Source organism: Athene noctua, chromosome 3 (assembly GCF_965140245.1).
Source record: "Athene noctua chromosome 3, bAthNoc1.hap1.1, whole genome shotgun sequence".
NCBI classification, from domain to species: Eukaryota; Metazoa; Chordata; class Aves; order Strigiformes; family Strigidae; genus Athene; species Athene noctua.
Genome location: NC_134039.1, coordinates 36,991,967 through 37,013,566, shown reverse-complemented (window position 1 = coordinate 37,013,566; position 21,600 = coordinate 36,991,967). Strand labels below are relative to the sequence as shown.

The window sequence follows — 21,600 nt, the reverse complement described above, 5'->3', positions numbered from 1 at the left end:
CTTTGCAGTAAATTTTACAAGGTGTAAATACAATAGTGCCTTCTCAAATCTGTCACTTGGGAGAGGCATGAGGTTGATATAAATGAATTAACAACATTTAGTGACGACCACAATGCAGCACTGACCTGCATATAAATAATTGTTTACCACTGAGCAGCTTTCATGTGGGGTAGAGAATCTAACTGCTTTTGAGGAATAGCATTACAGTGAACTTTGCTTAGGGTCAGGAGGAAAAAATTAGGACAGTGAAAAGAGGAAATATAATCTTGAAACTTTGTGAATAACTGAAATATTTGTAACCCTGTTACTATGACATCTAGTTATAACTAGGAGCCTCCATTTTGAGTGAGCAGGTATACTGACATATGTAGAAGGAACACAAATATTTAGGTTATTTTTTAAATTGTTCTCTCCAAGTTGTGTAAATTTCACATAATACAATAGGTAGTTTAGGGACCGAGATCAGAAATGGTACCTAAATCAAATGATGTCTTTTCACCTGCTAGTAACCCTTGTATGCACTTGTCAGCATCAAACAAATATGAAGATACAGCTGGAGAGGTGAAGCAATTCATTGTGAAAGATAGCAATTCCTTGTGAATTTTATGAACATAGGAAGACAGAAGAAAAAAAAATGTTGCTGGTAAACTAGGAGAAAGACTCCATGACTCCAACACTTTATTAGACATCAAAGAATTCTCACTCAGCCATATCCTCAAGACCAAAGTAATTGAAAACCGATGTATTTTGTTACACTGATTGAAGAATTACTATGTTTTCTTTGTTTCTGCCTTCTCCTACTCTTTCTTGTTTTGGTTTTTCTTCACCCTGAATACTGACCATTAAAGGACTGGCATAAGTGAAAGAAAACATGGGCCAAAAGATGCCTTTAGGCTTAATGTGAGTAAAATGCCACTCAGTTTCTTGAAAGTACTGAAACTTCTGCTCTGTGAACCTTGCCCTATGTCTGTGAGATGCAACAGAGTGAAGCATAGTTAGCTCAAGCAAATGCTTATGAATGTTGCATTGTGTTCCCTTTCAAGACCAGGAATCTTGCTTCAGTCTGAAGTTGCAGCAAGTCAGTTTGGCAAGCTATTATGCTTTGATAGTTTTTGTTGCTCAACAAGTGGCCCGCCACATCTTGGGAAAGTTGCAGTTTTCATGACACCTCTCTTTCCGGCTCCTCTTAGGAAGAGGATTTTGAAGTCCGCTTGCTCAGGAGATGGCAGTGAACAAAACCATTGTTCTCTGTTGTCATATCTACAAAGATTTAGGTTGTTCCCCTAAGTTATTCTAGCTCCTACAAGGACAGCTGTAGAGATCCCCGAGTACACATATAAATGCTGGAAAAGCCATCCAAACTGGCTACTCCAGAATACTGACTCTAGACTTTGCTTCTCTGCACTCCATCTGTACCAAGAGATATCTTCCAGGAGAAGCTACAGTAAAAATTGTCCTTCTTTTATAGCATTCTCAAATTCCCAAAGGAGGCAACTTAATCCCCTGAATCAGAGCTGGAATAAAAAAGACACCTAAATGCCAGGGGAGCTTTGTCTCCTCAATCTAGCCACACCTCGTGGAGGTTCTTGTATCTTCTAGGTGCTTTCACAACCAAATGACTTTGCAGTGTCCACCCTCGTCCTTCAGGATAATCCACTGAGCCATTATTGCCACTGTAACTGCATTCTGGACTGCAGCCTGCACCACTCTGTGTGCACATCCTCCATTTGGCATGTGTCTTGGAAGACATCCTTGGAGAAGCACCATGGGTGACCCAGGCTAACATGCTTTTGCTTTCTGCTTCCCTGGGTAGAATAGTACTTCAGCACTCTTGCTTTGGAGTTCAAGGTTGTTGCTAAAATGTATTTATTCTTCTCTACCAGAATATTTCTTTTGAGCAGTGTGGCACAGGGATTCTTTATCCATACAGTTTTTCAAAGCCACACATATCATTAAACAAATCACAATACCATGAAACATATGACAATGACATTAAAACCACTTAAAAAATGTAAAAGTTTCTTGGAGGTCATGGGAGAGGGGACAGAGACAAGAGAAGGAGAGAAGTGGATCCAATAAACTATCTTTCCATAGTGCCAAGTGTGTAGTTTGTCAAAACTTGCAGAGTGTTTCAGCAATCTCTTTTTTTTGCTTGTAAAATAAAGGTTCAATGGGAAAAAAAAAAAGCTTTCATCCTGAGTGTTGTAATTAATGAAGTAATGCATCCTCATTTAGACAGCTGCCCTCTCTGATTCAACCTTTGCTAATCTTTTGCTAAGATGAAAGATTAAAATGTTATGTGTTTGGAAGTCATTTAGATTGCTTTTTTGTTTAAATGAAGTTTAAATTTTTCAGTAGACTCATTTCCTGGAGTTCTGTTTGATGCTCTCTTAGCACTGGCGATTGCTGTTTGCTCCCTTAATATCCCAAAATAAACCCTGCACCTCAGGCAGAATGTGATGAAATCTGGACATATTATATGCCTGTATTTTGTCAGATACATGCTGGCAAACAGTTCAAGGATATCAGACAGGACTCTTGGTGATTGTACTGCCCTTAGATCAGTAGAGGCTTAGTTAGATGCTGTTTTGACTCCACAGCTTTGTGTCAGGGCACTGAGTGCAAAAATAGACCTTAATTGCTGTGTTGGCCTCAACAGGAGCCTCCACCCTCACCCTCTGATGGGTCTGGGTTTCCTTCCTGAGCTACATCTCAGCTGTGCCTACCTGGCTGTTGGGGGCTCCTGGACCAGCCTCAGACCAGGCCTGTTACCATGTCCTTCCCAGTGATGCTGGACCACTGGTAGGCCCCACTGCAGTAACGAACCTGCTCTGCTCACTGCCTCTGGCACAGTGGGACTGCGCTCCGTTGGTGGGGTTACCACTCAGCTCACCTTGGGGTACCCTTGGCTCCCGGCTCACCCACCCTGAGGGAGCAGTGCCACCCTTGCTGCTCCCTGATGCTCTGCTTCTGAGTTCAGAGCACCTGAAAATGCAGTTTCATTTTAGAAAAGAGATCTTGTCATGCTACAGTTGCTGCTGATTGGTTTTTATAAAGCAACACTTTTATTTACATTTCAGAGAAAATTTATGTACAGTGTTCAGTAAGACTAGTATCACCTGTAGTCCCCGTTTAAATGAGAGTTCATTTGTATAGCCTGGCTTCACCAAAACGTGCCTCCATGGTGGTTATTTAGGGTGTAGTTTCATGTCAGGGTTACACCACTTTGTATTTGCATTGCTGCTAAAGAGGGCTCCTGCCCTCCTCTTCTGCCACACACTGCTGCTCCCTCAACTCACATCATGATCTCCCGGAAGACAAGCTGATCAAAAGTGCGAATAGTTCCTTCATCAGCAGTGAACTGATGTGAACCAGAGGCTGTCACACAGCTGTGTAGGTCTGGCATGAGAAAGGGGACAGGAACCCATATCTGAGGGTGTGAGAAGCGGACTGTCTGTAGTTCACTGCATCAGGGATAGTGTGAAACCACATATTTGATGTCAAGTTGTACCTGACAGCTGAGCCAATCTGTCAAAAAGAGGACTTGTTACTTCCCCTCCCCATCTCACTCCTACTCTCCTTCCTCACACACAGTGTTTCCCCCACTGCTCATTCCTGGGGCTTGTCAGATTCTGCTGAGCTGGTCCAATGCACGAACTTGGCAGAAAAACAGCCATTTAGTTTGGTCTTCTACCTGGACTGGTGGATTGATTTGGCTTACAGTGGGGTCTAGCAAGCACCAGAGACAACAAAAGGTAAGCAACACAAGTGGGAGAGAAACTGCTCCTTATAGTATCCATGAGTTATTAACCCAACTTTGAATGCCTCTTATACTTTTGGTCCTACTGCACCGATGTGAAGGCCAGGATGGAGAGCACGATCGTCCTCCACCAAATCCATGACCATCACATCATCACCAGAATTACAGTGGTTCTGAGAACAAAGTTAAGCAACCACCTTATTCAACAACAAAGTGCTCTATAATGTCACTGTAGGCAGAAAAGGTAAAGAAATAATAGCAATTATGCAATTAATACTCCCAGAACAATTCAACACAGCTGTTGCCCGTCTTCCTATGACAGTTTTCACTGTCATTAAGTTACTCACTGAGTGGGTGCATCCAGGCCAACTGAGCCTGTGGCTGACTAATCTTCCTGCTCCTATCCTGCTTTGCAATCTTATAAAAGTCTTACTGCAATTACAACACTAAACAATTACAATTTATTACAATTACAAATAATTACAAACCCCAGGTTCTTTATTTTGCATAAAAGCATTTTTTATATTTTTGACAAGTATTGTAGAAAGTCTGTTCAGCAACAAAAAACAGACATATGTATGTGTATGTACACATACAGAATGAATTCTCACAGTAATATCTGGATTTTGTATTAAACACATTCTTCAGTAAATCTCAGAGTAGTTTACAAGAGTTGTTATGATCCCTATGTACAAATGGGGAAACCGGGGCACAGAAGTGTAGTGTTTTTCACTTAGCACTAATTGTAAGAGTCACTGGACAATTTCTGAATGATCTTAACTGACAGTTCTGGGTGAAACTGTACTGAGAGGAGACAAAAACCCCACCAGTTATTTGTTTTGCCAATTTAAGACATCAAAATGGGATGCTGTGAGTAGGAGCCCTCACTGTACCAAAGAACTTTTGATTTTTTTTCCTTAAGTTGCTGCTTGAATAGCGGCATAATATTGCTTACTTCACCTACAGTAATCAATGGGAGCACAAATTATTTAGGCTGCATATGACTACTATAGGTACCTTAGTTTTGTCTTCTGTTACAGTTGCAGCTTGACTTCTTACCAGTAACTGGATGGACCAGTAACCAGATGGCATGAGATCTGCTAAAGAACGAATATTGACATAAGCATTGGCATTTACTCTAGGCGTTTACAGATTGGCTTAAAACATCTAAATCTGTCTGGCTACAGCATAACTTGAGAAGATTTGACAATTAAGACCATAACTAAACTACAATGTCTCATTAGGAATTTGTATCCCAAATTTATAGAATAACCTCACAAAGATTATGATATGTTATTTTGGAGTGAAGGCTCATCCATCTCCATCGTTAAGACACCAACTTTGCAATAAAAGAAACCCATCCATTCACAAATTCAGATATGATTGTATAGTACTGTTTCTCGTCCAGATTTAAAGGAAGCAAAGGAATCCAAATGCTTATTTCTGGAAGATTTTGAAACATTGGTCTCCATGAAAAAATAAATATTTATTATATTCAGTTTGCTAATGAGCAGCCTGAATGACTGTACTATGAAACAATTTCCTAAATATGCCGCTGCAGCAAAAGAGTTAGAACAGCCAAGTCCCAATCTTCCATTTCCCACAAGAGGTATGGGTATGTATGTGTGTGTGTGTGTGCAACTGCTTACACAAAGCCCACGCCAGTCCAGATGCCAGCTCTGATTTATAAATTTGTTCTTCTAAAACAGAACAAACCAACACAGTCCTTCCCTGATTACTACACAGCATTTGTTGCCTAACTATAGGGCAACTGCTTTATCGGTTAGGATATTTCCTGGAGAAGTTTTTAACTGACTGTTTGAGTAAGAACAGCTGAGGTTTTTCTTCAGCCAGAGAGCAACCTGGAAACAAAACTTTCCAGGTTTACAAAGACATGAAGTCTTAGAGGTCTGTAACTCATTACCATTAGAGCTGCCACAGTATCCCTGCAGTTCATGGAGAGAACAACCTCCTTTCTCTTGAGATAATACAAAGTGAGCAGCTCCTCTCCTCTTTGCTGTCTACCACTTGCTGAAGCAAGCAAGGCTGCTGGCAGTTATTAATATCCCCATCTCCAGACATGCTGGAGAAGTGTGTAATCACGCTTCTGAGCTGTCCTTAAGCAGTTCCCATCTCCTTACCAGAAAGTTGTAATCCATCAGAACATGCTTCTAAGAATAAACTCACAGAACACTATGTGTCAGGGAGGGGGTAGACCTCATCTACTGTCTCCTAAAAAATCTTTTTATAGAAACCATCTGAAAATAGCCTGGAAGCTTAACAGGGAATGTGGTTTCCTTTTTGAAAAACAAAGTTCTGCAGTACCTTCAATTGCAACCTTTTAGAACCAGGATTTAAGTTACACGATTTGCCATTGCAGTGATATTTTAAAGGCACACATTTCCAGAATAAAATCATTACAGAAATACCCACAGGTTACCTCTAATATGAAACTAATTATATAATGAGGGTATAAAATCAGGGAATCTGAAAAGTCTAGTGAAGACTATTTTGTGAATCAAGACTCCAGGGGGCTGTCAAGTGTTCCCAATCAGTTCACTCAAGGGTTACAAGATGGCTAACAGTTTCTCATGAACCTTGCAAGGGATACTCCATTGCAGTGATGTGAAAGAGAAGACTAAAGATGTGGTAGCACTAAGCAACAGATACTAATAATCCTCCCAGTAGCTGCCCTCCTGTCTGGAATCAGAAATTCCCCCCCAAGAACTATGTAGCATTCACTATGTGGAAAAAAAATACGTTAATTGAAAACAAAAGTACAGACTGGCATGTGGTGCAACAATTATTCAAAAAAAAAAGATAAAAAAAAGAAAAAAACACTTCAAATTCAAGATCTTTTGCTGTTCTTTACAATCTCATTCATGAATTAACTGCTTAGCTATTAACAACTGAATACCCCCAGCCTATAAAATCCCACCAACAGATGACTTGTTGGTCACATTCATTAGTAACTTTTTCAAATTTGTGTCTGAGAAGAGAGAAAGAGCACATACCTGTGAGTATGTGTCTGTATGCAGTCCTCAGAAAATACATACGGCACTGAAGCGTAAAAAAATTGTCTTGATAAAAGTAAATACATTGATATAGGAAACAGTAACGTAGGAGCGCCATATAAGGCTTATGTTACCATGATGACTAATATACTGGAGCATATCAAGATATAGTATTTTTTATGGAGAGGGAATATTCTAAGGGACTAGTGAGAGGTTTTTAAAAATTATTTTTTCTAACAAATGCTGCTCAATATAGAGAATATAAGTTTAAAATAGTGTCTTACACTGGAGAAAGAAAGAGGTTCAATTTGCAGTGGTCTCCAGCTGTGAAGGGAATTAATTTCAAGGTTTCCATTGGACAACAAAGGATTTTTGTCTCCTGAGTGGATGAATAATATCCTTTTGAGAAAGCATCTAAGAATCAGAGGTGTCAACCACAGTCATCATCATCACTGAGTTTAGGCAATCTTTTAAAGAAGCTGTGACAACTAAGTCATGAACACCTTCAAGATAAGTCACAGAAGCCTTAATTTTACTTAATATTTCCTAGGAAACTAGAACAAGGCCTAATGTGCTTGTGTCACAGGTTCACACACAAACACACACACGCAGCACACGTGACTGTTCTGTGCTAAAGGACAGTAGCGAGGTGCATTTGCGCAGCTGTGTTGCAACGAGGCCATCCAGGAGAAAGGCAAGAATCCTAAGCAGCAGTTCCCCCATTGTCACAATCTGGTCGTGGTCATAAACTTGGATAGAGTCACTTCGAAGTAAGTCTGTTTATCCTCACTATGCTTATGGACAAGATATTCCTGAAGTTCACTCCATAAATGCAGTTTCACTCCTTTCTTTGAATTTCCAGACCACACTCGTTTCAGACAGTTTATAACCATTTATTTAGTCAACACTGTCCTTGAGCTTAAAATCCTCAACATGTTTTCTTTGTCCATCAATAAAACCACTATTTAGCTTGTATTCAGCTTAGCTGTTGTTGTTAGCCCTTCATCCAAGGGTTAGCCCTTCATTCAAGTTAGCCCTTCATCCAAGGGCTGGCCTTATCCTAGTACAAGGATTTCCTTGTGGGAATAATGAGCTGGTACACAGCAGAAGATACACAAAACTGTGCTGCTTCTGTTTGGTGCCTGAGTCCAGATCAGATCCCTCTGTAGCTACACACTGAAACTTGATGGCAATGATGGAGAGGCCTGATCTCTACAAACGTGGAGTTGTCTTGTAGTGGAGATGTGATCTCCCACCTTGGTTGCATCTCTCCAAGTAGCATGTAAAACATTTTGGCCCATCTGTTCTCCCTCTCTCTATGACTTCCTGAATCTAATACTGCAAGAAGGCCCAGAACGGATGTCTTCCATCTTCCACTGTCAGGAAAAAACATTCAAAAAGAAACCTTTGCCACTGCTAATGGGAACAATCTGCTCTTGACTAGTGATTTCTGCTTATACTTCTGCTACACTTCTGGAAGTTGTCAGTGTAACTACAACTCTCGCAGCTATGGATGAAGTTAGACATTGCTGAAATTGTGAGGCTTCCAACAACAACTGCATGAAATTCCTGTACCACAGCCAATGACCAGAAAAGATGCAATGGTTTGAAGGTATCTGGAAGAGGTTGCAGCCTTTTTAGAAGGCATTATCTAAGACTCTCCAAAAAGGTAATTCTGTGAAGGGAACAGACACAGTCAGCTTATGTGATTTAGAGATGTTTCATGGGCATGTAAAAGCTTACAGTGCTGAAGCCATTTCAGATACTAAAGCAGCAGGTCAGATAATTGATTTTTATTTCTACTTCTTGTCTTTTATCAAATGTTGTGTAAATATAACATTATCTTTGAAAGGGTTTGTGACTCAGGTCTCTGAAAGAAGCAAAGGAAGAAGCCCCAGAGCAGCAGTGTTTCCTGAAGCATCCAGGTGAGTTTTCTGCACGTCTTAAATATCCAAAATGTGCTATTTCATGTACATAAAACCCAGGCTTTCCCTGTGAAAAAGCTATTACAGGTACTGCAGAGGTTTGGCAGGCTGAACAGAGAGAGCTGCTGCAGCCACTGTGTGATTTGACCTGGAAAGCAAACAGGCTACGCTCAAGAACTCGTGAAATAGCCAATAATGTTAGAGATGTCACTTCAAATCATAGGATTAGAGGAGGTTATTTTGCAGCTAGCATAACACGATGACGTGTCCCCGGGACAGGCAGGTGCGCTACTGCCTGCTGCGGGGACTTGGCGCCCTCCCTCCCGGTTAACAGCTGCTGCCGACGCCGGGGTGCCCCAACGCCCCCCGCTGCAGCGGTCTGAGCATCGCGCTGCTCCCCGAAGCACACTCGGCACAGGGACCCCAGGGCGCGCCGGGGGCGGGGACAACCGGTGGGTGTTCGCCCGCTCCCCGCATGGCCCGGCCCGGCCCGGCCCGGCCCCTCGCCACCAGTGGCCGTTCCCGCCGCCGCCGTATTTTGAGGCGCCTCAGGGGTTGTTACTGGGGTTGGGGCGGCGCTGGGCAGGCAAGGAGGGAAAGGGAGAAGGTGGTGATGGCGGCGGCGTGCCCTGCCGGGGGAGGCCCCACGCTCCCGCCCGTACTACGTCTCCCGGCGTGCCGCGCCGCTGCCGGAACTGGAAGTGACCTTCGCCGCCGCTCCGGTGCTGGGGCGGCCGGTGACTGCTGAGCGGACGCGGCGGCTTTCACACAGGTAATCGCCGCGCCGCCGCGGCGGGCGGGTAGGCGGCAGGCAGGCAGGCGGGCGGCGAGCGCCGCTGGGCGCCGCCGGGCGCCGCCGGGCTGCGGTTGCCGGAGCCGGCTGTTGCGCTCTGCGCTGGAAAAGCGCTTGTGTCCCTGGGCCGGGCCTGGCCGGGCCGCTGGGGGCAGGGCCGCTGGGGGCAGGGCCGCTTCGTCTGAGGGTCGCGCTGTGCAACGCCCCCTCCCCCGCCAGTTTTGTAGTTGATGACAACGCGTATCCGCTGGTGCAGTGCAGCTAACAAACCAAGCCTCCGAAATGGGCCAGAGGAAGAGAGTTTATATACTTTTAGAAAGATTAAATCTCTGTGTTTCGCACTCACGTTTTTCTTAATAGCCTGCAGATCCGTTTTTATATTGGATAGTCTTCTCCTTGCTTTGACGGATTAACGACTTTTTCTTTTTTAAGCTAAATATTTTCTTTAATAATAGAAGTGTCAGGTTTCATATACCTGCTTGTTGCTGACAGACCTTTAAATGAGTTTTCTGTATGCTGTCTCAGGGATAGGAATGCCCCGATTTAAACCTCGAGGTGAGGCCGAGAATGGTACTTGAACGCTTTCCTTGACAGGGTTGTCCAGATCTGCCGTATTCCTCACACCTTTTTTGCTAATGAGCTTTTAAAGGCAAGTTATGAGCAGTTTTGTAGATGCTGTGTTAGTGTTCTCTAACTTCAGCAGTACTTGTCACAGGTGAAGAAAAGGATGAATAATTATTTGTCAAAATTGGAAAATGCACACTTTGGTGATGTTCTGAAGTGTGAAATATGAAGTGGTTTTAAAGAGGTCTTGTTTATTTTTCTTTGTGAGTATGTCTCTAAACTGTCTCCACTTATAATGATCCTTAAAAGTACATAAGTTTGTCTTTGAAGTAATTTTTTTTTTCCTGTAGACATTGAAAACTTAAGATGTTTGTGTGTGTCCTTCTGCTTCTGTGAAATTTGTAGTAATGTTTCAGGTATTCTAAATGGTGTTTTGTACCTTTTAGGTGTATTGCTTTTGAGATAGATGAAACAAACTGCATCTAGACAGTTTGTTACAGCAAATGTTTTTTATAAGTACTTCTGTTTTTATACTGGGCTATGATATTTACATCATGAACAAGAAAAACATGTTTCAGGAATAATTCAATAGAGTGCACAGAAGGAAGGGTGCAAAACTTATGTGGGTGAATGCCAGTAGAAAAACTATGAGAAGACTCAAGCTTGGAAACTTAGTTAATGATGTACCTTCAAAGACTACCTTTCAGTAAATAAAGCCTTGTACCACATATGGCTATTAAGGAGGTAGGTGCCAGTATGTTAAATAATAAAGACTTCTAAACAACTGACAAATAATGAAGAGTATACTGCACAAATTTTAGTTATCCTTAAGGTGTTCAAGAAATTAAGTTGTCAGTCTTTTATACCCTGACCAGTTATGAAACCGGTTTCTTTCAGAGTGTGTTCTGCAGAAAAAAAGGATACGGTGTCTGTTTGAGTTCCATCTTGTCCAGGACTGGTTTCCTCTCTGCTGTCATCATGGCACCATCACTTAGGACTGTGTGGTCCAGCTTCTTTTGGATGCGTTCAGTAGCAACCTGTAAGCAGGCCCTGCTGCAGAGTAAGTAGTGATGGAATTGTAGAGGTCCTGTATTAAAATCTGTTCTTTGAGAGCCTCTTTCCTGTGATATTTGAAGTAATGTGAAGCATGGAAGTGAATTTTTATTTGAACAGGGTGAGGTTTGATATTCCGTGTTCTCTGCTAATAACTAAACGATAGCTCAATTTGGGGTTTTTTTATTCTTTTAAAGCTTCTCTGGTTCACATATGATGTTCCTCTATTATTTAGGTTGTAAATACTACCCCTGTTACCACCAATTATATTTGAAGATTTGAATTTATTTTTTCAGACTTACAAAGAGTGGTGAGAAAAAGGTACAGTAAAATCACATTACTTGATTACTTCATTACAAATGAAAACAGGCAATATTATTTCTTAAACTTTTGTCCATGTTTTAGATGTCAGTAGAAAGATGTAGAGGAGGTAGTAAAGGTGGTATAAAAGACAGGAATTGAGAAAATATAATGGACATGTTACATCTTAGAGGTTAATGGGCCAGGAGAAAGAAATATGAACTATCTGCAGTAATATTTTATGAGAACTCAACTTGTTAATAACAAGAATGGTTTAACTGGAAGAACTGAAGCATGGAAGTGCTAACAAATTATAAATTTTAAAATTGTATATCTAAAATATTTCTGAGAGGAAAATAGCTACACAAAAGTTTCTTCTTGCTTTTTTAAGCTTTCCCAGTTTTGACACACTGAATATTCTCCCCCTCCATTATAAACAGCAGTGAAGAATCCTATTTGTTTTAAAACTAAAGATGGTCTACATGAAAGAACATGTCAGAAAAAAGTTGAAAACCTTTTATGGCTTATTTGAAAACAGAGGGCTCAGAACATGCTAAGACTTCGTTCTTGTGATTGTAATTCAGTTCTTAAAGTGTAGTGGTAGAAGCTTCACAGAAATCAAACCTACATGTTGATTTGTGTCATGTTCCAGTCATAAAGGAAGAGGTTTGCCAGTAAAAGTCAGGTACAGGGCTCATCTTAGGCACGCATGCCTAGACACTTGTGGAAGACAAGATGCCCATGGTATGGCTCCTACATTTTAACACCTTATGTTAGGTTTACAGTTGGACTTGATGATCTTAAAGGTCTTTTCCAACCTAAATGATTCTGTGAAAAAATGCAAATGGAATAATGGGAAAACTCAGTTGGAAGGGACTTTGGGTGGTCTGTGGTCCAACCTCGTGCTCAAAGCAGGCTCAGCTCTGCAGTTACACCAGGTCACTTGGGGCTTTGTTCTGCTGGGTCTTTGAAATCTCCGAGGACAAACCTGCCTGGGCCCAGTCCTGCTGCTTGGCTGTCCCCATGAGGAAAACATTTCTCTACATATCCAGTCAGAGCCTCTCATTTCAACTTATGGGTGTTGTTTCATGTCCTCCCACCATGCATCACTGTGACTGGACTGGCTTCCTCTCTGATAATCCCAGTCCTCAGTCACTGGGGGCTGCTGTTAGGTCTCCTCAAAGGTGTCCCTGCTCCAGGCTGAGCCACAGCCCCATTCCCTCAGCCTCTCACCACAGGGCAGGTGCTGCAGCCCCTGACTATCTTGGCAGGCCTTCACTGAACTCATTCAAGTTTATCTTTTATTAAAGGGCCCCAAACTGGCCATAGTATCTAGATGTGGTCTAACAGATGCTGAATAGAGAGATATAATCTCTTCTCTCAGTCCAGTTAGTACATTAGTCCCAGATGCTGTTGGCCGCCTTTACTACTTGCAGTTCATGTGATTGCTTTCCTTGCAGCAACAGGAACCTGGGGAAAGGGTTAAAGTTCTTTAGTGTTATAGCAGCCAAGATGTTATAGTTTTGTGTTTTGTATAGCATACAGAGCAGTCGCTGGCAAAGTAAAAATTTGATTTTTATAATAATTACTGCTATGAATGAAATTATGGTCTTTCCTCTAAGTCATAAGGTAATGTTCTTTGCATATATAAAGAATATGCTCTGTGGTGAAATCTATAGGTATTTTGTTCATGCTGTGATTTTTCTTAGGAACACAATACAGTTGGAAAGGTAAATGTAGGCCATAGCTACCTAGCTACCTTTAATTGCACTAGTAATCTCTGTAGTAAAGTGAACTTCTATTCAGACAGTGTTTGTTGGTTTTTTTTTTAATCTAAATCTATGTGATTATAATCCCCAATTAAGAAGGAATGTAATAAAAAAGTAAACATTCTTAAATTTGGCGCAGCTCTGTTTTTACATTAGTGTTCTTTACATGTGTGTTTTGCAGATGGAGCCGTGGATCGTGTTTGCCATAAATCCACATTCTCAGTCCTCCCTGAAGACTATAATTGGTATTTAAACATGCTTTCTTTCTCTTTTGTGAAGTTGTTATATAATGGTATCAAATACATCTGCCAGTTTTGGATATATGCACTAATTTTAACTAAAGTACTGTTTCCGATCATAACAATTGTGAAGTTAGTATTTAAAACAATGAATATAATGAAAAGACAGACAGGAATCCTTATAAATGTGGTGATGACCCCAGAACCCCTGCAGTTTTGTTTGTGGAAGAGCAGAAGTAGCTAAGAGCAGTCATTTTCATTGGTGCTTATTGTTAAGACAAACTCCAGGTATTTTTGTGCTGCTGCATGGGGAACTTGAGTAGAAACTGGAAAAGATGATACAAATATAGTGAGAAATGCAGCATCCACGTCATTTATATAAGGTTTAGGAAGCCAATGTGTCATGGAAGTTAATAAGGAAGAAAGGTGAGAAGAGTCATACTCCCTCAAGGAGACTCTCAGTAGGACTTTTTGTTCATCATGTCCATAATCTTTTACCAAATATAAAAGCTGGAACCCCGAACAGAGCTTTGTTTCCTACTCTTTCTTTTGTAGGTGCAGTACTACTTATAAAGGCATGTTGTCCTAGAGATCATTATCCCCATCTGTTGCTACAGATTTATGTGCAATTATTCAAAGTGTTAAAAGATTTTTTCCAACCCGTATTTCCAGCTATCTTTAGTACTTTCTTTTAGCACTTTTTTCCTCTCCATCCAAAAAAACCCCATGAAGATGGCTGGGAAAAAAAAAAAAAAAAGGTTCAGGTGAAGTATTTGTGGCCCTTATTTTATAAGGGTTTATTTTATAGAAGATTCTTAAGAATTCATAAATGCAGGGTCAAATCTGATTTTCTCTGGTACTCAGGCTGCTCAGTTAAAATTTGCAGAAATGCTGAGCAAGGGATATGTTTAAGAGTGTAAGTTTTTATTTTTATAGCAAAGTGGAACTTGCAGTGACATCAGATTTGAAGACAATTGTCTGCTACCACCCTTCGCTTGAGATTCCATACGAGCATACAAAAGTATGTCCAAATGTACACATTTTTATTTCTTACTTTTGTAAAGGCATAAGTAGTCCATAAAAGATGCCCTAAAGACTCAAAATTAATTTGAAATACTGAGGTACTTTTTAGTATGTGCTCACCATGTCTGTGAATTAAGAGAATGATAAATATAGCTGCTGCTGTGAGGAGGACCTTCTTAGTTGAATTGAGGGAAAGCTGCAGAGTAGATGCTCAGATATCGCAGCATATAGTGACTCAAATAGAATTAAATGAGGCACTCAAATACTTGTGCGCTACAGAGAAAACTACTGTCTGTCTATGAGCGTACTCAGGTTGTTTGAAGCGCTGGTTATAGTTCACATGTACTGCTGTGTACAGATGCAGCAGTGTGGGCAAGAGGGTATAAAGAAATGCTGCTCCTGCTGTTTTCAACTCAAGCTTTAAATTACATTCAGTGCTTTGGGTTCATAAATGATGCAAAAGACTTTAAATATGGAATTTTTATCTATCTGTAGTATTTTCAATGTGTTCTTTATACTGATGAAATTAAGTCTAGATGAAACACAAGTGTACACTAGAAAAGTTAAGTTTCACATGCTAGTAAAATTCTGCAAATGGTAGCTATGTTGCTGAAGTAACCAATGTGAAAATTCTGCATTGAAAATTTAAAACATTTTAGCACTCTTTGCCTGCAAATTACCTTTTGTTATTTTTAAATTTATCAGTTGCGTGTCTCAGGATGTAAAAGACTAAGGAAAAATATTTGTAACGCTGCTAGTAGTTAGGTTTCAGGTTGAGAGCAAATGTCTAAGTTTTAGCAGATGCACAAACAATTAGGAAGTGACATTCTTCTCCAAGGTACAGATCATCTAAAAGCTTTTTTAGTGATTATGTTTGTCACTGTGAATGAATCTGTAAATAGGAATAATACTAGTACTTTTGTATTGGTAGAACTGAAGCTTATGATTCAGCTAGTTAACTGTAAGGATGAGATCAGCAGTAATGATGACAGCAGTGCTGATTTTAGGGGAAGGGTAATCAGCTGTCACACCTGGGGTAATTAGAGGTTTCTAGAGGTCTGCTTCACAGAGGTGTGGGTTTCTTGGGGGTGGGGATGGAGGGGTGTATGTGATAAACAGCCTTTACAATTACAGGTATTCTTTTGTATTCTTTTGGTTCCAGCCTGATAAGAATAAATTGTAATGCTATCTATGTAGATTTTTTTGATTCTCTCAAAAAAAGGAGAAAAAAGAAATACATACACTACTGTTTTTATAGCCCATACCACGGCCAGATCCAGTGAATAATAAAGAAGAAACCCTTGACCAAGTTTTGAAATCCAGACTGAATGAAAAAGAGCTAAAGAACACTAGCGATCCCACAATTGAAGAGCTCAGCAAAATGTTTTACACAACAAAACATCGTTGGTATCCTGTGGGACAGTAAGTCTTTTCCTTTCAATACTTGTTCCTTTTGGAGGTAAAGAGAAATACTGGAATAATTCAATGACCAGATCGAACCTAGGGTAGGTCATGTGAGACAAGGTAGTATTAGCACTTAGGCTACTACATAAAATCTTAAATGCAATGTTGTGTAAGTGGAAGACTGTATTTCATAAGGGTTTTTAACACTGCCCCTTTGGTAGCCTTTGCGACTTTTTTTGGGGGTAAAATATGTCACAGTGTAGAACTTTCTCATCTAGTTAGCTACTGGTTCAGGTGATTCATTAAGGTTACATAAGAGAATCTAGTGTGTAAAACACCCTCAATGGACATAACCAAATGAGCTTGGAAACGTGCATTGTCTATTCCTTAATAACTTTTCAGAAAAATGGGAAGATTCTCAGGCTTAAGAATAGTAGAAGATTTTTATTTCAAATGGTGAGAAGTGCACCTTGGTGTGCCTTGTACTCAGAAAGCTAGGAGGAGGAGAGGTGCAAATATGCGTGACCAAGATTAAAGAGGAACTACATACATTCAGATATTTGCACTGGAAACTACACCTGTTGCTAGCTACTAATGGAGACTTTATACAGGCAGATTTTTTTTTTCTTCCACAGAAAACTTCTTAATTATTGTGTTTTGGGAGTAGGTAAAAGGAATGAAATGGTAGAACTTTCTATGGCCAAAGGGTAGCTGTCACTTTAATGAGCACCAAACAGGATCTTCATTGTTTTAGCGTGGGCAATTAAGAGGAAAGTAGGGATCATTTTTGTTGTAAAGAGTTTGTTAGTTTGTCTGCAAAATATTACACTATTGAATGTACAGTCTGGCATAACTCCTTTAAACATCAACTCTCTTCGTTCTGTAGCAATCATTTTAGCCAAAGGAAAAGCTGACCATGTAATAAAATTAACTTCACACAAAGGATTAAGAATAAACAGCAGCCCTTGTACTTATTCAGCTGTAGAACGGATTGGATTATTGCATGCTTGTAGCAGATGTAGCAATAGAAATGAGTAGGGTTATGTAACTCCATGAACAACAGCAATGACATCTAATGAGTGGTGATGGGTTGTGCTTGTGTATCTTGTATTTTGCTTACTTGTGTAACCTCCAGAGCAGTCACTGGGGGGAAAAAATATCAGGAGAATCAAAGACTCTCCAAAGCTTGCATTCATCGCAGTCTTTTTTCTTCTAGGTATCATAGAAGACGCAAGAATCCTAATCCTCCCAAAGACAGATAATTAAGATAACTTGTTGTTCATCAGCACTTTTCTATTAATCTTTACTAGAAATAAAAATTACAGAAAGTAAGATGTTTGGCAATTCTATGTGAGTACTATAACTAAAAGATGCTTAAGTAAACTTGACTGTTATTTTCTACTTCAACTAGTTGACAGAAAAATAACAAAACTGCCCAGCTGAAACAAGGATCCAGTGAAGGCTGTTACACATGCACGATCAGTGAATGTGCCAGTCTCAAGACTGGATGTAGCAGGCGATGGGAGTGCTCCAATTGAACTTGATCAGGGGCTTATCGTTGGTAAACTGAATGCATAGAAGTCTTATGTCAAAATGGGAAGTCTAGAATAGGGCATGTTGGGGTCTGGTGTTATTTGGGGGGATTTTTTATTTTTTTTTTTTTTTTTAGAAATCCAGTAATGGAAATGCAGGTGAGCTTGAATACTGAGGTATTTATGAAATAGTACTGATTAAAAATATTATGAGGTATTTACGAAAACAATGAAATAGTTGTGCTTCTTCTGTTACACTTGTAAAATTTGATTCCATGTTTAATTCTACATCAGCCAAGTGGTTGTATTTAAGGCTATTGTCATGTACTGAGAACTGGCCAACCTGGTTAAATTTTAGCTTCCAAAGCATAATAACTCACCCATCTAAATAACCCAGCATTTCCAAATAGCTGAGAACTTCTGTGTGCATTTGTTGTTTGTGGGGTTTGTTGTTTTGGGTTTTTTTAACCCCACCCCAGCTACCATTTAGTGAGGATGGTATGCCTGTATATAAATTGGAATAGCTGTAGCTCAGGGGAGGAGAGTTCTCTGCTGCTGCAGGGCAATTGGTGAAGACTTCCAGCTCTTTCTAGCTTACCCAGCGGAAGGATTGGCCCTTTATATAATAAAATGCTTTGAAGACATTTGGTTTGTTTCTACTTCATAGCTTTAGTGCTTTATAGAGCTTAAATGTTTCTGCTCTTATAATATTCTATGTCACATAGCATTTTTTTCCTCAGGAAAAGGAGATTATTTAGTCTGTAGTTTTAGTCATCAGCCTTCTGATAGAAAAATCTAGCTTAGAACATTGTGCCTCTGAAGAGATCCCAGTGACTTCATTAAGAAGTCTTAGCAGATCCTTATAAATAATCAGAAAATAATTACCTTGTGTCATACATTTTGATTGTATTTCCTTTCCAAAGCAACTTGGATAAGATGGGAAGGTTCATGTTTCTTGTTAAGTCTAGTGTCATCTTGACAGCATGTGTTATCTACGGATTTTGGTACAAGTGGAGTACCATGTGAAGTCTCTAATCCTGGTCACCATTAGTATAAAGGACACTTATTTTTCTATAGTTATTACTAAATAAACTTTTTTCCTTGAATTTCCTTTAATTGTGAAAACATTAATGTTGGAGGCATGTAAAAAGACTGCCTTTAAATACTTCTAGAAAATTTTACATAAAGTTAGTCTTAAGAATTTATCTTGGTATTAATTTTTTTTAAAATGCATTTTTAAATCCGAATGCCAGTTAGCCCATAATAGTTTATCATGGCAGAGCATGAAATCATTTTGCTTATTCTCTCTGTTACACTGTTAAGATATGAGTCCATGGTTAAGCCTACAGCAACCAAATGATTTTGGCTCCATATTATATGATGTGTTGCTTGCGTGATAACAAACATGCTGTCATGAAGGAATGTCTTGTGTCTGTGAAAAGGATTGCTGCTTGCTCTGCAAGTTCAATCACATGAAAATAATTCTTTTCTGCCTAGAATATAACTTTTAAAATTGTTTTTAGTAATTTGTAGTACAACAGATTTTAGTATTTTCAGTGATTCATGGTGTCTGGTACTGACACTGGTCCATAAGCAAGAAGCTTGGATCTCATGTGTAGTGTTTTATGTTCTGCTGCAGAAAATCGAGCCTCCTTTATTTTTGGAAAGCTGAGACCTAATTTGTCACAGTTTGATTGTACACCAGTGTAAGAAAAGATATCACAGGATTAATTTAAACTTTCTATTAATTTCCCCCCTTCTTCTCCTTGATAACTTTGCTAATTCCTGCCTAATACTGTTAAGACATTCTGCTTTACAGAAACCTTCTGTTCTTGCCTGTCAAACCCTGTTTATGGTCAAACATTCACAATCACTGTAGAAATGTTGGATTTTTCAATGTTTCCCGAACATTTCTGGATGCTTTTCAGGCATTTTGAGGGCTAAAAAAGAAAATCTATGATGTGCTGGACTGCTGTCTTTACAGTACTTCCTCTTCTGACCAGTTACTGGAAACTGAGTCTAAAACACATGTTCACTACATGTACCCTCTGCCATTTTGTTACTATGTTAGTTAATGAAGTATTTAAAAATCGCTCCCTGCATTATACTGCCACCCTCAATCTTGCTATTTTCTCTTCTACTAAATCTTTCTCCTGGGTCATCTGAAGCATGACTTAATTAAAATACTACTATCAGTAATTCCAAGCTGTCCTGATTTTCTAGGTCTTGAACAACTACATAAAGCTGTCTTTATCTGCTTCTCTTCACTTGAGAACCTGGAATTAGAAATCCATCTATTTGATTCTTGTCCCAGTTCTATGCAAGAGAATAATCCATCTGAAAGTTAGTTTGGGATTTCTGTTTTCTGTTGCTCTCGTTTGTAATTGAAAACTTTAGTTGCATAGAATTCATGGTATGTTAAGTCTGCTCTGGTGTCTTTGTATCCAATTTCAGGCACTTGGCCATTTGCTTTATATCTAGTAGTTATTAAGTGCTTCAGACCTGATTAAGCTCATTGCTGTGGATACTGTACAGCTGGGTGCATCTTACTGGGTTTTTTAAATGTCTCACTAAAAGTCTTCTTAGGCTTTGCTTGCTAGCATGCTGTTGAGAAAACTCCAGTTCAGTTAAGTATCAAAAGATTTGTCCTCCATTCAGACCAATAAAATCGCAGTTCAATTTATCCTGATGTCCTAGAGAAAATAAAGTTCTTTGAATTCCTCTAGTTATACCTGAATTTAAAAAAGGTAGCATGCTTTTAAAACATGTTTTTGTCTTTTCTATGTGCTAATAGGTTGTTCTGCAGATTCTTGGTGCTACCACCAGGAGGCAATCTTGCACAATAACTCAACTGGATTTGTTTGCAACCATAGAGGCTTTAGCTGTATCATCAAATTTTAACACTGAGACACACATGCGTCAGCTGCTTTTTCATTAAATGGGGAAGTACTTAAGAAAAAGGAACTCCCCAGCAGGTCTGAAAGTGGTTGGGTTCAAAGGGCCAAAGGTTCTTTTTCAGGACTTGCCTCTTTGCATTGACTGATTTGTCTTTTGTGTATTTTGTAATGTGTAGTAGAAATGTATGTTGACACTTAAACAAAAAAGCCCCGCCCTCCCGATTTTGAAATAGTGGAGCAGTAATGGGACCCAACTGCCAAATATGTCCATGTGACAAGTTTCATGTCTTTGTGCTTCTGTTCTTCATGACTATAACGGAGGGAGCAGTTATCCATCCATCCATCCCCTCCTGCCCCCCCCACTTTTTCAGTCCTATAGGAAAGTGCGCTTCTTGTCCGTTCACTGTTGCAGTAGGTCTGAATGTCAGCTGCCATGGTGAAATTCTGCTGTACCAGAGTAGATCACTGCTGCAGCTCTGTTTTAAGGCACAGTGATGATTGCTGTTTAAAGCCAACACTGCATTTCTCAGTTATTTCAGTCTTCATGAATTTTAGTAGCTGCTTTGCTGTAATTTCTCACATGCTCGTTCCATCCTCAAAACCAGTACAGACTTAGATAATGAAGAGAACAAATAGATGTAGACTGCATTCCTCTTCTGTAAGAGGATGTAGATTTCATTTTAATGCTACAATATAAAATTGACTGAGATCCCACCAGTCACTAGAATAAATAATACATAAAAGTTGGATTCCTGTCTAAGATTGAGACAGCTACCAATTAGACATCTAAGCCTGAGTTAATCTTTGCAGGCTTTCCTTATAGTCAGCTGACACAAAAAAGTACCTACACAAGGCAGATGATCTTATTTTAAGATCTTATTGTCTAGAATGTGTCACACATTGTTCTCTGGAAGTGCCTTTTCCCTTCTCGTCTATGAAGGGAGGATGAATTTTAGCTGAGATTCAGATGCCTGTATCAAAGCAAATGAGCATTCTTTTAATTTGAGAACATATATGTAAAAGAAAAATACTCCACTCTAAGATAAAAACATGGTTGCTGTTTCTGCTAGCCTTCAATAGCATGTAGTCCATTTGCAGGAACTCTTTGTTTTCTGTAATTTGCACACATTTAACTTGTAATTTTGCATAAATTGGTATAGAACTTTAATCGCACCTATTATATCCAATGCTAAAAGACTATATTTAAGATGATATTTTTCTTTCATTCGGTGTGTAGTCACCGAATAAATAAGACAGTTATTTTATGTATCTTTATAGCACCTCCTCTAATGAGCTCCCTCTAGGTACCTCTAGAAAAATGAACACA

At 39.7% G+C, this 21,600-nt stretch overlaps 1 protein-coding gene across 1 annotated transcript; it reads left to right on the top strand.

Moving 5' to 3' along the window:
- Positions 1-9,355: 9,355 nt before the first annotated feature.
- MRPL42 (mitochondrial ribosomal protein L42) lies at positions 9,356-20,202 on the top strand. The gene is made up of 6 exons (XM_074902747.1): positions 9,356-9,471; positions 10,954-11,116; positions 13,360-13,423; positions 14,354-14,438; positions 15,699-15,862; positions 17,061-20,202. Exons 2-6 carry the CDS (start codon positions 11,035-11,037, stop codon positions 17,104-17,106), a joined length of 441 nt encoding a protein of 146 aa, XP_074758848.1. The 5' UTR covers positions 9,356-9,471; positions 10,954-11,034; the 3' UTR covers positions 17,107-20,202.
- Positions 20,203-21,600: the final 1,398 nt, after the last annotated feature.

Coding starts and splice junctions, on each gene's coding strand:
- MRPL42 (XM_074902747.1), top strand. CDS start 11,035: ATGGCACCATCACTTAGGACTGTGTGGTCCAGCTTCTTTTGGATGCGT. Junction 13,424..14,353: donor CTCCCTGAAGACTATAATTG/GTATTTAAACAT, acceptor TTATTTTTATAG/CAAAGTGGAACTTGCAGTGA. Junction 15,863..17,060: donor CGTTGGTATCCTGTGGGACA/GTAAGTCTTTTC, acceptor TTTTTCTTCTAG/GTATCATAGAAGACGCAAGA.